Source organism: Gastrolobium bilobum, unplaced genomic scaffold (genome assembly GCF_033153095.1).
Source record: "Gastrolobium bilobum isolate Gb01-03AN ecotype WA unplaced genomic scaffold, APGP_CSIRO_Gbil_v1 utg5492, whole genome shotgun sequence".
In the NCBI taxonomy this organism is placed as follows: Eukaryota; Viridiplantae; Streptophyta; class Magnoliopsida; order Fabales; family Fabaceae; genus Gastrolobium; species Gastrolobium bilobum.
The window spans coordinates 68,810-82,786 of NW_026897747.1; the positions used below are offsets into that span (position 1 = coordinate 68,810).

Consider the following 13,977-nt stretch of genomic DNA (forward strand, 5'->3'; position numbering starts at 1 on the left):
TAACTGTAAATTCCGTTCTGACAAAAACAAAAATGGTGCTGCTGCTGTCATTGGACGTAGTTTTAAAAAGGGTAAATGTTGGGTTATTATGACATAGATGACCTTACAGAAAAATACCAAAAACGTAAAATTCACTTATAATCAATTTTTAAAAAAGTGTACCATAAAAGCTTAGCTTTTTTTTCTAGCATTTAAAATGACAAATATTTTGTCCTTAAAATAATTGTCAAACAGAAATGCTGAACACTATTTGAACAAAATGCCGAAATAAAATAAATTATGTTTCTTTCACATTGATTTTTATATTTTGATGTGTGATTTATATGTGTTTAAGAGAGATGGATTAATGCAGATATGGTGACGATGGACAAAAAAATAACTTTTGAAGAATGATGCTGCATTAAAAGCAAAATAAACTATTTCAAAAAAACACTTTAACAAGAGGGGGAAAAAATGAAAAAAAAAAAAAACCAAACGGTGGTAGTTCATTTGGCACACGGGAGCTAAACAGGTAGGGGTGAGAGCATGTGTTTGAATCTTCCCAGTACCATCTTTGGGAAGGGTTTAAAGGTTTAATTCTGGACCCGTCCCGAATCGGATTAGTTACGAAGCAATGAACTGATTGGAATATTTTCAAAAAAAAAAAAAAAGGAAAAAAAATAATGAAAAAAATCGAGTACATGATAAATTGCAGGAAAGAAAATGAAATCAAAATATAAGTAAAGCTTGAGATAAAGTAATCTCTTAAAACATTTTGTACTATTTAAAGGAAACAAATGCTTCAAAAAGTAACTGTTAACAATGAATTAAAGGGAAATAATACTCTCATGCCACATGAGATACTCCCATTTTCCTACACAAATTCGTTTTCCGTGCCAATTAATTTTTCTTTTCTTTTTTAATATAAAATATGAGACCCACATTTAACTTCTCCCTACTTTTTTTCTCTCCTACAATCCTACACCATAAGAAAAGTTAAACCCTGAATTAAACGACCAACTAATAAGATTAACACGTTACTGAAAAGTTTGACCTTCTAAGTTGAATTCCGAAAACAAGTAGCATAATTTAACTTTGTAATTGGACAATGTTTGTCTGTTAACAAACTTTTAAGTACAAAAAAACAAAACATGTATCTATCGTACTATAAATAATTTTCAATTTTCATAACAAAGGTGATACTTGTCATTTGGAGAGCAAGTGGTAAAAAAAAAAAAAAGACGAACCAGCGCCATCATATGATTAGTTTTTGGCCAAGTGGAAAAACATTTTCACTACGGTCAAAACAACGTTAATTGGAGTGGGAGTAGTGGGGTTGTGTGCTCTGTGTCTGTGTTTTGACCATCGCCGAAAATAGAGAGAGAAAAGAGAAGAAAAAGATTCTGCTTCTGAGCTTTTGTGTTGCGTGTGGCAGCATTTCCTGTTCCACCTCTGCGGTGTTAGAGAGAGAGAGAGAGAGAGCTATCCCTCTCCGATCCCTTTGACCCTCCATAGCCGTTAGTCTCTCTTGCACCTCATAATGGCGCACATGCAACTTCTCACAGATCTCTGTTGCTGGTACCTCTCTACCCCATCAACTATCTATGTTGGATCCATAACTCTATCGGTTGTGTAGACTAACTTTGGTTCATGGGGTTTTTCTTTTATAAAAAATAATTTAATCAAATTAGTTATTGGACATCTCTAATTTTCTACTGGATGTTGCTGTTGTTGTTTCTTCATTTTTCTCGTGTGTGGATTTTTTTTTTTTTTTTATCTAGAATTTGTGGATTTTTAATTCAGATTTCTTGACCTGAACAGAGTTGATGGACTGGAGCTGTAAAGGTGATCAGAATTGGTATAATCAAAATTTGTGCCTTGACTATAACATTCCTGTGAATTGAAGACCGTGTTGTGTTTTGAGATTGCTGCTTCTTAGTTCAGTTCAGTTCAGTTCAGTTTTGTCATTTGAACACCTTAGCAAAATGAAGCTATAGGGGGTTTTGTATGGACATTGTATACAGACAAAGAGAGAGAGTAAAACTATAGTCACAAGCAATTGAACATAGTATGGGTGGTATTTGCTCAAGGTCGTGGAAAGCCACCGTAGATGGTGTAGTTGCAGATAATGCTCTTAGTGAAAGCTCGAGACATGCAAATGGCCATGCTAATAATGAGCCTGAAATGACTTATCAGTCTTTTGGACATCCTGGAAATATAAATAGCAATTCAACTATGCATCCTCTTGATGATGAGTTGGATAAGCATAAACGAGAATCATTTTCGTTTACCGGATTGGAAAAAGTTTCATATGATCCTAGTGCTGATGATATCAATGATGGGATTCCTAGCCTGTCCAGGGCTTTGTCACATAAATCTAGATTAGCTAAATCCAAGCAAGCTGCTGTTAAGTTAAGTTGCCATTCTCTTGTTTGATCTTTCTATATCTTGCGTGTTTGGATTTACTTACTTGGCATCTGGAAAAGCTTGTAATCAAAATGCCGTGATGAGGCTTTTGGCTGAAAAGCTGTTTTTGTGTAAAACAAAGTTAGTTTTATTTGAGAGAAAATAGGGGGAGGATAAGATATCATTCAGAAAAGGAACATATAAAAGGATTAAATCTAGATTGCAACTAAACTTTCTGCATATCAGAAATGGAAACTCTCTTGAAAAAGGCATGAGCAGAGCATCTGAGTGAAGCCACGAAATAAATCTCAAAGCAAATTCAGTTGCAAAGAAACACCCGTAAAATGTATGCACTCCACTTTGTCAAAGATCAAGTCTCCCAAAAGCTTAAGCTATTAGATGGAAGCATATGAATTGTTTTTATATCTCTAACACCAACCAATTAAACTTTATTTAGAAGAATGGATACATCAAGAATCAAACTCCTGACCACTTGGGTTATAGAGACTCTCGTACCATGTCAAGGACTAACACTCCAACAAAATACACTAGAGAACTGCAGTCAATTAGAACCTGATTTTTAATAATTGTTTATGGAAGAGCTTCTAAGGTAGTGGTATCTGTTTGAACTATGATACTTGATGGAAATAACGTAAATGATTTGCTTCAGATGTGGAGGTTGCAGTCATCTGATTTTATACTCAGACATCCTTGGAGACTTTGCAATAGGTTGTTTTCCTTTCTTGGGAGCAATAAGTGCATTTTTTTGCTGGCAGTTGCTGTTTATGGTTAGACTATAGTGCTAGAGTTTCTAGACAGAAATCTCAACCATTGCAATTTGTTTGGTACAGATAATTTTCAGCCTTCTTCTGGATGAAATCTAATGGCTTATACTGGGAAGTGATACCTTATGCCCCACTTTGTACTATCTCTTCTAATAAAATCTTTTTTTGTTATCCGATTAGTTTCTTTCTTTCCCGTCTTATTTTTCCCCCGCAAATCTATATTTTGTGGCTAGTACTCTAGATATTTTGGTGGTCTCTATGCCTATGATATAGAAAGAACAGTTCATAAAAGAGGGTAGAGTTTAGCAAAAAATAATAATATGATCTTATAGAAAAGTGTTTACATGTGTTATGTTTTTAATTACATTAAATTCCCTTTTGATCATGAGCAAATAGCCTAATATCTCACATGGTACTGAACATTGGTCTTAGAGATCAAAACGTACTTGTTGTCATGGTTTAGATCTCTATACATCCCTTTACCTTCCCCCTTTCTGTTCTATAAGGCCTCCTATGTACCTCTTCCCCACCCACCCCAAAAAAAAGAGATTAGATTGCCTTTTTGTCTTATCTTTTGGTGTATTACAGGTTTCAGAAGTGAGTTCACTTTTGGGCAGAGCTGGTACGGCCGGGCTTGGCAAGGCAGTAGAAGTTTTGGACACACTAGGTAGTAGTATGACAAGTTTGAATCTTAGTAGTGGTTTTACATCGGGCATAACAACAAAAGGAAATAAAATTTCAATTTTAGCCTTCGAAGTTGCAAACACAATTGTTAAGGGTGCCAATTTGATGCAATCTCTTTCAAAAGAGAACATTAGACATTTAAAAGAGGTGGTTCTACCATCTGAAGGAGTGCAAAATTTGATATCGAGAGATATGGATGAACTCCTAAGAATTGCTGCAGCAGATAAGAGGTAGATTATTGTAAATATTTTCATGACCAACTTAGCACAGCATCTTTCTATCTTTGATTTGGAGCTTATTTTCTTCAGCTACTATCTGCACTTAAAGTTATCACTATATTATACTGTTTTGACAGAGAAGAGTTGAAAATATTTTCTGGTGAAGTTGTGCGTTTTGGAAATCGTTGTAAAGATCCTCAGTGGCACAACCTGGATCGTTATTTTGATAAGTAAGTGTAGTTGAATTGATTTAATCATAAACCTCGTATTTTTACTTGTAATTACATCTATCATTTTGTTAGTTATGATTTGCTTTGTCCTTGTTGATATTTAGGTTTGGTTCAGAGCTTACACCACAAAAGCAATTGAAAGAGGAGGCAGAGGTTGTGATGCAACAACTTATGTCCTTTGTTCAATATACAGCTGTGAGTACACCTGTTATAAGGAACAGTGCCTATACTTCTCTTCTTCCTTGGATTTGTGTGTAAACTCATAAGTCTATGTATCTTCATTGAAGTGTATATTTGAGTATCATATAATATTAAGGAATGTAGTTAACTTACAGTCTGCAAAAGGGAAAATTGTGTTCTATTTTTAATTTAAAATTCTTGGATCCCACTTATTCCCTTTGTTGGATGTCTAAGCTTATGGTGTATCATATATTATAAAAAGTAAATCATGAATCAGATATGGAAAATTGAGATATGTTGTGGTCAAGTAGTTTGAGGTAAAATAATATGTTTTGTATCAGTAAAATGTGTCTTTATTGTCTTATAGGTGCTTGGTTTTGGGATTTGGAATAAGCTTTTTTAATCACTCTTTTGTGGGACAAGAAATTATCCTTTAGAAATCTAAGCTTTTAGCAATTTTATCCAACCGTATAATCAAGCTACACAGATGTTGAACTTATCTGCTTTTTATTTTACTTTTCCACTTGGAACTCAACAAAAATGAGCATGTTGTGTGGGTGAAAACCGAAAACAACATCTGTGCTATTCATTGGATATCAGTTGCTCATTTGTTTGAGTTAATTACATGCTTTTTCAATTCTATTTTTGAGTAACAAAATGTAAAGCATTAGATGGTCTATAACAACAGCAAGCAAGCTTATGGAAGATGATTTTATTTTATTTTATACTTCTGATAAAAGAATAATTTCACAAGAGAAAAAAATTAGAATGACAAAGGATGATAAGGAATCTTCCTTAATAAAAGAACAAAGAAAACAAGAGAATGACTATAACTTGGAGTGCACAGATGTTGTCAAAGTTTGAATTCATATAAATTAAAAAATGAGGCATGATCTGATTTTAATCATATCCCTTCCCTTTTCTGCAAAATAAGAGCAAAAATAGACATCCTGATGGTAAGTGGGTTTTTATTTCTTTAAGCTGCACGACTGGTTTTTTTTTAGACTTAACCTAAGTTAGTTTCACATTTTCTTGGAGGGCAGGAATTATATCATGAATTGCATGCCCTAGACAGATTTGATCAAGATTATCGGCGCAAGCTTCAAGAAGAGGACAATACAATTGTCACACAAAGAGGTAAATGTTGGCCTGTGTTTACTTGTACAAATGTCTTTAAATCCTGTGTTCTTGTATTATGTATTTGAAAATAATTATTCTGTTTAGAATCGATATGTTATTTATGTAAGTGTGCGCCAAAAATATGAGTTGATCCATCGAGTTTGCAGTTGTTGTTAATTCTATATTAGAGAGGAAAGACCGGGTACAAGCAACAAGTTCCTCCTTTAAAGCGACAATAAAAAGAAAACAACAACAGCAGATAATCTCATTAGTGCAATAAACCTCTTGAAGCCCTCTTCCTATCTGAGAGTTAGATTCTCTTAAAGAAGTAATGGGCACATCACCAAAGAGAAATCACAAAAATCAGTTTTTCCATAATGGTAGTAACTGGTGATGGACAAAGAAATCTGGAAAACATGAGCATTCCCCTCCAACTAAATACACCAGAGAACTGTCAAAACTGCACACCACCTCTAAGTTTTGCATTCCTTTCTCCCTCCAAACCGTCTAAACACCAGAGTTCATCATTAAGAACTGGAACAGGCCCTTTCTTTGAAGCAGAGGGACAGAAGATGAAGCACTTGTTGAAGAATTAGCAGGAAGTTGTTTCCTCCTGTTTTGTGTAATATATTACTTTTCAAAGTGGACAACAATTTGGAATGCATGGCGGAATTGGACTTTTATAACATTGATCAGTTTGCTATTTATCTTTACAAGTTCAGTCAGTATGTTGTAAGCTATCTCTGAAACTTAAATCTTTGTCCGGATGTCCAAAAATTAGACCACATATTTACAATTTAGGAAAAGAATGTTAAATCTATGTTAGTCTTTGTTACCACTATTAGCATTCTTATTTTTAGGCGATCAATGTTTATATAATGTGTAGGAGACAGCCTTGCAATTCTAAGAGTGGAACTGAAGAGTCAAAAGAAGCATGTAAGAAATTTGAAGAAAAAATCGCTGTGGTCCAAGATTTTGGAAGAGGTAAGAAGACAGTATTATTTCTTATAGATTTTTATAGCGAGTGTTTATTATAATAGAAGTTCGAACTTTAATATAGGAATTTATGATTAGTTTTTGGTCTTGTACTGTTGGTGATTTGGCATGTGAAAAGTGTTTTTCCTGAATTCTTTTAATTATGTTTACTTTCTTTTTGTTGTTTCAGTTTACTTATATTCTTTTCCCCTAGTTATACTTTCCCTCTTCTTCCTCTTGTAAAATTTATTTTTCTATAAAGAAAACTCAATTATTTTTAGCCTTTTTCCTTAAGCAGTTTTCTTATCATACAAATATATAATTTGATTGTTGTATCTGCAGGTGATGGAAAAGCTTGTAGACATCGTCCATTTTCTACACATGGAGATACACGAAGCATTTGGTAGTGCTGGTAGGCTTTCAAGAATTGCAAAGATTACTGATTATGATTAGCTGTGTCTGTATATGCTTTATTTTTGTTCCCTGAACCTGAATATGGATAATGAGGTAGGGAGGAGGTATCAAGTTATCTCCCAGGCTTGTATATGTCAAACATGCTGGAGTCTGCTAATAGGAAAAGTATACTATTCGCTGTCATGACATAAAATTCAGCAAAGGACAACATGGCCCATTCATTGAAATAGTTATAAATGCAAAATTTCGTGTACTTTCAATTCTTTGATGTGAAGTTGTGGGCATAAATTTGTCTCAATTAGAATTGCATCTCATAAGTTTTTGAAATTATCCTCTGCTCGTTGTTTGCAAATGAATTTTCTGATCTGCTAACCCTGCCCTGACCTTTTTGGTACTTTAGTTTAGTCCAAATCAATTTAATAGTCGTTTGTTTCTTTTTCCTGACAAGATGTAGACCAGCCTTTGTTGTTGTCAAAATGCCAGATCAAATAGAACGTGTCTTTTATACTTGTTTTCCTTTTCAACCTTGCAGATACTGAAAAGCTAGTAGAAGATTCTCAAGGCAACCATAAGAAGTTGGGCTCTGCTGGTCTTGCTTTGCATTATGCAAACATTATCACTCAAATTGATACTCTTGTGAGTTAAAGATTTTCCTTAAATTACATAATCTATAATAATTATCGTTCAAATTATCTTTCATACTCCCCGTTAAAAAACATGGTCTTACAATATTGTTTCTTATTTCTTCTTTGTTCGACTTCTAACTATGTCTAGTTGTTAATAACAAAAATTTGAGAAGGGAAAAGAAAAGCAGGGAAGCAGAAGCATTTACAAAAACAAGCTTAATAGTGTGGTGTTATAAAACCTTTTTCACCTTAAACCCAGCTTTCCTAATTATGGCAATGTCAGGGGTATGGTGGTTTTGGTTCTACTTGTTTTTTGCGCAGTTAACAAGGTAAATGAGAATAAGATCACAAAAAACAGAGAATCAAGGTCTGAACAATATTTTCTTCATATATTCTTAATGAAACGATTACAGTCTAGAGACAATTTGCAACAAAGAAAACCCAGCTCACTGGATTACGAAACGAAAATGACCAAGCAGAAAATGTAAAGGATAGTTGTGAGGCAGTTGGAGAGGCCTCACTCTCTCCCAAGGTTCCTGTAAAGAACCTTGGAATACACCACCCTAAAAGCTAGCTCCAAGGGGTGGGGGTGCTCAAGGCCTTATAAAGGTCATATTAGTTGCCCATCGAATGAATGTGGGACTATATATCTCAACAGTTCCAAACCACAATATTCTCCAAATGTGCTTCCCTCAATTGCTCCCAGCTCCTCATAACCACTTCCGCATAACTAACTTGCCCCCTCACCTTGCTCTCCCCCACTAGCATTCTGTTGGAGGGCATGTTGGTCATCAAACCCACCTGGGCCAGCAACCACCCCACTTGGGCCTCCATATTCAATATCTTCACCCCTTATGTTTGAGTCCACATCAGTATTTTGAGCCCAAACCTTTCTGTGCTGATCCCTTCTATATACCTGTCTAGTTGGGTTCGTATCACAATGATATAGAAATGAAACGATTCACCAAAATATTGGATAGTTCCAATTCCACTTCTATCTAACCCTGCCTCTGTCTTCCCCAACACCCTTGCCTCTTTATGAAATTCTGTTCACAACTTTTTTGAGCAATATTAAGGTAAAATATTGAGAATTTTGTATTCTAGCTCTTTGGGTCACTATTTATTAGCTATTCTATTTTTCAGAGGTTGCTTAACCTAATATGTTGACAAATAGGATTGCTTATATAAACTGCATTAATTGTTATTTTAATAATTGAATCCAAAATTTCCACTGATGATTGAACATGCTGTATGTTTCTCTTCTCTCTCTTTCTTGCTTTTCTCTTCCTTTTCTACATTCCCTTGTCATGATCATCTAGTCCTAGATAAAAAGTTGTTACCAGAGGGAAGAACATTACCCCTCTAAATGCAAATGAAGCATCCTGCAAGATGAGCTGATCATTTGAGTACTTTGTCCACATCTTGCAGTTTCCTACCTCATTTTTAAAATCAATTTGATTCTATATCTATCCAGGTTCTGGTCATTTGTCTATCCAAGTGAAATTATTACTAAAACAGTTTATAGAATATGGTTTATCTTTATTTTATTCTTTTTGTTTTATTTATTTATTTATTTTGAATACTACAAAGGTAAGCTTGTCCATTAGGAGACGCAATTTTAAATATGTTAATGGAATATGATTGGTTAGTTGTTTCTTTTTCATGTTTGTTTGTTAGACACACTATAAACTATAAAGCAAGTCCTGTCCGTAAGGAGAGGCAATTTTTTTTTTTTTTTTTTTTTTTGTTTGGGGTCCTTCCTACTTTGTTTGGCTTCTTAATTACATTGCATGAATAAAGGGCCGACCCAGTTCAAATACCCACTTCGTGAGTGTCTGGGGAAGGGAATACTCTAGGCAGTCTTTCCCCTGCTTTTTGCAGAGAGGCTGATTCGAACCCGCGACCTGACACACCACGGCAAGCAAGCTTACCGCTGAGCCAAGCCGGCCCTTCTTAATTACATTGCATGAATAAGATCGTAATTTACGTATTGACCTCACATGAAAGGAAAAAATTAAAAAGAGAAAAATAGAATACTCTTGAAGTCTTATGGCGAAATCCTTGATGTCGTAGAATCCATTTAGTCGCTGTCTTCATTTTCACCTCTTCCTTCTTTCTGATGGAGTTTTGTACCTCTTGAAGTCTTATGGCGAAATCCTTGATGTCGTAGAATCCATTTAGTCGCTGTCTTCATTTTCACCTCTTCCTTCTTTCTGATGGAGTTTTGTACACTGTTATTAAAACCAGGCCAGATCGGCCGGTCAGACTAGTTCAACTGAGAACCGGACCACCAATCAGTCCGTCTTGTCAATTTACCCATTATGCAGCAAACCGGTCTGCAAACCGGTGAACCAACTCTAAACTGGGTTAAATCGGTACTAAACCAGCACTGGTTTTTTGGATTGAACCGGTTCTTGGAATATTGTGTGAAGAGAATTCCATACTTGATGTTTGAATCTGTGTCTTAATACATGCAACACTAACCACTATACAACAGCTATATGCTTATTATAATGCTTCTGTTATTATATTTATTACATGCTTCTATGTATATCTGGTTCAAATGAACCATTGACCTAGTGACCAGTGACCACTCCGAATTTAATTACACTGGTTTTGTATTTTTTAGGCCCGGGTCCTTTCTGAAAACATGTTACATGTTTTGCAGTTACCTTGTAATACTATTGTATCTTCATTTTTTGGTTGCCTTAATCTTGGGCAAACTATATGCTCTGATCAAGATGATAGAACGCACAATATGGAGCAATTATAGCTATAAGAATTTTATTGTCATTCTGACTCTTGATAAATTTTGCATCTATTTTATTGGATAGCTATATTATTTTTCACTTCAGAATAATGGTCACAGTTGTAAAAGAAGAAGAAAAATCCTTACATTAATTTAATTTATTTTTTCAAAGAATAATGCTACTCACAATTGTTAGAGCCACAACTGCAGTGTTACTGCATCTGAGAAAATGATAGCAAATCGTTTGTGAAGGTAACCCTGAGTTGTCATTTTAATTTAATCAGGTATCTCGCTCAAGTTCTGTGCCACCTAATACAAGGGATGCCTTATATCAAGGCTTGCCGCCTAATGTAAAATCAGCATTGCGCTTAAGGTTGCAGTCATTTCAGGTTAAAGAAGAGGTGCATATCCCATTTCCATCCTACATTTTATTAGCTCAGTATGCATGCTATAAATTCATGAGTTGTTATTAACTAACGAGTGTCCCTCGTATTTTTTATTTTGAAAGATTAAATCTAATTGGAACTTTTATCTTTTAAAGGTTGCACTTTCTTCCAAGTAAGATTATAAATAGTATTAGGATTATAAAATACACCATTTACTTATGTATGTATTTTTCGCTTATATGAAAGTCAGATGCTCAAAAGAATTTTAATTGATTTAAGCATGTGGAAAAACTAAACACAGATTGTTATTATATGTCACGTAATATTTTAGTGTTGTAAGTACTGCAAATTTACGTGCCCGTCTGTACATATTGTGGAGTCAAGCTTTGAAACTATAAGGAATTATTAGACAAATATATGGTTCTCTTTATGATATTCTCTTAATATCTTCCACATAATAATCTTCTTAGAAGAATTTTGATTATACACTTAGTTTTTCTTTTTTTAAATCTAATGTTTACCTCATAATTTTCATGTTATGAGTACTTCAAAAAAATGCTCTTTTTTGTACATATTGCTTAGAACCAATTTATAACAACAAAGTTTTTATTTTAATTTCATGAAATGCTTGTCAATGACTTGCCCAATTCCTTCATTTAATGATTTTATTGAACTTCCTTTCTTCCAAAGAAGTTATATTGAGCTTGTGCTACGTTGCCTATATTGATTGTGACCAACCAAATTTGTAAATCCAAATCTGAATTGAAGGAAACGTTCTTGCAGCTTACTGTCCCACAAATCAAAGCTGAAATGGAGAAAACTTTGCAGTGGCTTGTTCCTATTGCCACCAACACAACAAAGTATATTTGCTAGCCTTTACTCAGCAATTCCTAAAAATCCTAGTATTGCATTTGGTAAAATACATTTGTTTAAATTTGCTTTTCATTATGGCCATTAAACAGCAATGCGCATCATTCCATTCATAAAGAGCAATTCAGGTTGCATTCATTATTGACCATTTGACATGAAGAGTTGCTTTAGCCTTATTACTAATTACCATTACCTTTTATCTGTTCTCTTCTATTATTTAATTATCATTAGCCTCTATATTTTCTGTTCTTTTGTTTAATTATCTCTTTTTCAATTGGATTAATTCAGAGCTCATCATGGCTTTGGATGGGTTGGAGAATGGGCAAATACAGGGTGAGGACAGAATTTTAAGATTTATTCCCTCTATTATGTTAATGTTCTACTTAATTTTTCCTAATCAAGTTTGTACAGGTCTGACGTCAACCGTAAACCCGCGGGCCAGACTGATTTGCTGAGAATTGAAACACTACACCATGCTGATAAAGACAAAACAGAAGCTTATATACTTGAACTGGTTGTCTGGCTTCATCATCTGGTGAGCCAAGTAAGAGTTGGTAATGGAGGAATAAGGTCTCCAGTCAAATCCCCTATTCGTTCTCCTACCCAGAAGACAGGTCAGTCATTTACACAGAAAGCTTGCTCTACTTCTCCCATGTTAACAGTTGAAGATCAACAAATGCTTCGAGATGTTGGCAAGAGGAAACTAACACCAGGCATTAGTAAGAGCCAGGAATTTGACACTGCCAAGACTAGGTTGAGTAAACATCATAGGCTAAGCAAGAGTAGTAGTCATTCCCCAATCAATGAAAGTAAAAACGATATATTCTCTACAAGGAGGCTACCTACTATTCCTTTCATTGACTTTGATATTGACCGAATGAAGGCCTTGGATGTCATTGATAGGGTGGATACCATTGGAAGTTCATAGATGTGTGGTGGCATATCTACATATTGAAGTCAAGGGGATATGCTAGAATCAAATTAATCTACCGGCTTCTTCAAGTTGGGTGCTCCTCCTTTGTTTCTTGTGAGCTGTGAGAAATGTTTGTTTGTTTGTTTTTCCTAGGCAAGGGTGATGTCAAGCCATAGTCTTTTTGAGATTGTTGTAGATGAATATGGGATGGGGACAAAGGGGACCACTGTTTTCATTAGATGTATATGTACAGATTACAAGATCATATAATAATTGTTCATCCATATGTTTTCTATCCTCTTAATCTTGTTAAGAGTACAGAGGTTACATTGTGTAAAGCAGATGAAGAAAAGTGGACTTTATATGTGAATAATGTACTAAAAAAATTATTTATATGTTGCGTGATAGATTTTTCTGACACCAACCCAACATTAATGAGTATTGAGATACATTTTACGAAAGACATTACCTGTTTCTTATTTGTTGAACCTTTTTATAAAGTTTTTTTTTTTAATTACTTTTGTAACAGGAGCTTACAAAGTTTACATAAGAATTTTTTTTCTTTTTGTGTGTGAAAGATGAAAATTATGTTTCTAAAAATAAATGGGAAAATTATTACCTGATGCATAAAGTCGTAAATTTTATGCTATTGCAATTTACAAGTGCGTAATGGGGAACACTAATCCTTGTTTCATAATTTGAAAGAATGCATGGGCATAACAAGCATTGTTCCTACTTAAAGAATTTTAGCATAAATGAGGATTTTATGGGCCAGATTTACATTCACAAAATAATGAACTTGCCTTCTTAAAATGGAGTAAATTTTTAATAATTTTTTAATAAATCCTTTCTTACCAAAATTAACAAATGAACGTGAATATTTTAATAATAAAGAAATGGGTGGAATAAATACAAATAAATTTGAGTCATGTTCATGTTGATGTACTGCAGATACTACGTAAGATGTAAATGAGATATGAGATAACTTAATTCAATTTGAATTCTCTCTAAAACTAATAGAATGAAAGAATGGAGAACAAAACCGGGATATGTGGCTCAATGATAAACTGATCTCTATAGTACATGTAAACCTTGGGTTAGGGAACCCATTTGAAAAGTACACGTATATTCTATTCTAACGACCAAATCCACCAAACCGATCTAAAGAAAGAAACGCAATGGATCAAATTAAGAACAAGACCAAACTGGTTGGGCTCAGTCCCCATTGTCTCTACTTTCTCCCTCTATAAAAGAGAGATAGAACCACAGCCACTCCAGTTTCACATCTTGATCCAATGTGTATCTCTGCATAAAAATGAAAAAAAAAATGTCTGTGAAGGTAGCCTTGAGTTGATATTTTATTTTATTCAGGTTCAAGTAATCAAGTTCAAGTACCTCCTAATATCAAGGGCTGCCACTTATTAACGTAAAATCAGGATTGAG

The 13,977-nt window shown here is 34.4% G+C and overlaps 1 protein-coding gene across 4 annotated transcripts; it reads left to right on the forward strand.

The window, feature by feature from the left end:
- Positions 1-1,354: 1,354 nt before the first annotated feature.
- LOC133309794 (protein PSK SIMULATOR 1) lies at positions 1,355-12,888 on the forward strand. 4 transcript variants are annotated; one of them, XM_061510620.1, is made up of 14 exons: positions 1,355-1,557; positions 1,801-3,114; positions 3,237-3,837; positions 3,919-4,084; positions 4,210-4,302; positions 4,407-4,497; positions 5,526-5,619; positions 6,488-6,585; positions 6,919-6,988; positions 7,523-7,626; positions 10,650-10,766; positions 11,535-11,611; positions 11,910-11,954; positions 12,033-12,888. In XM_061510620.1, exons 3-14 carry the CDS (start codon positions 3,684-3,686, stop codon positions 12,547-12,549), a joined length of 1,626 nt encoding a protein of 541 aa, XP_061366604.1. In that variant the 5' UTR covers positions 1,355-1,557; positions 1,801-3,114; positions 3,237-3,683; the 3' UTR covers positions 12,550-12,888. The 4 variants fall into 4 exon arrangements, with proteins under 4 accessions (XP_061366604.1, XP_061366603.1, XP_061366602.1 ...); XM_061510619.1 differs by having other exon boundaries at positions 1,801-1,837; positions 3,056-3,114; positions 3,237-4,084; XM_061510618.1 differs by having other exon boundaries at positions 3,237-4,084.
- The last annotated feature ends 1,089 nt before the right edge of the window (positions 12,889-13,977 follow it).

Coding starts and splice junctions, on each gene's coding strand:
- LOC133309794 (XM_061510618.1), top strand. CDS start 3,684: ATGTACCTCTTCCCCACCCACCCCAAAAAAAAGAGATTAGATTGCCTT. Junction 6,586..6,918: donor GGTCCAAGATTTTGGAAGAG/GTAAGAAGACAG, acceptor TTGTATCTGCAG/GTGATGGAAAAGCTTGTAGA. Junction 10,767..11,534: donor CATTTCAGGTTAAAGAAGAG/GTGCATATCCCA, acceptor ACGTTCTTGCAG/CTTACTGTCCCACAAATCAA.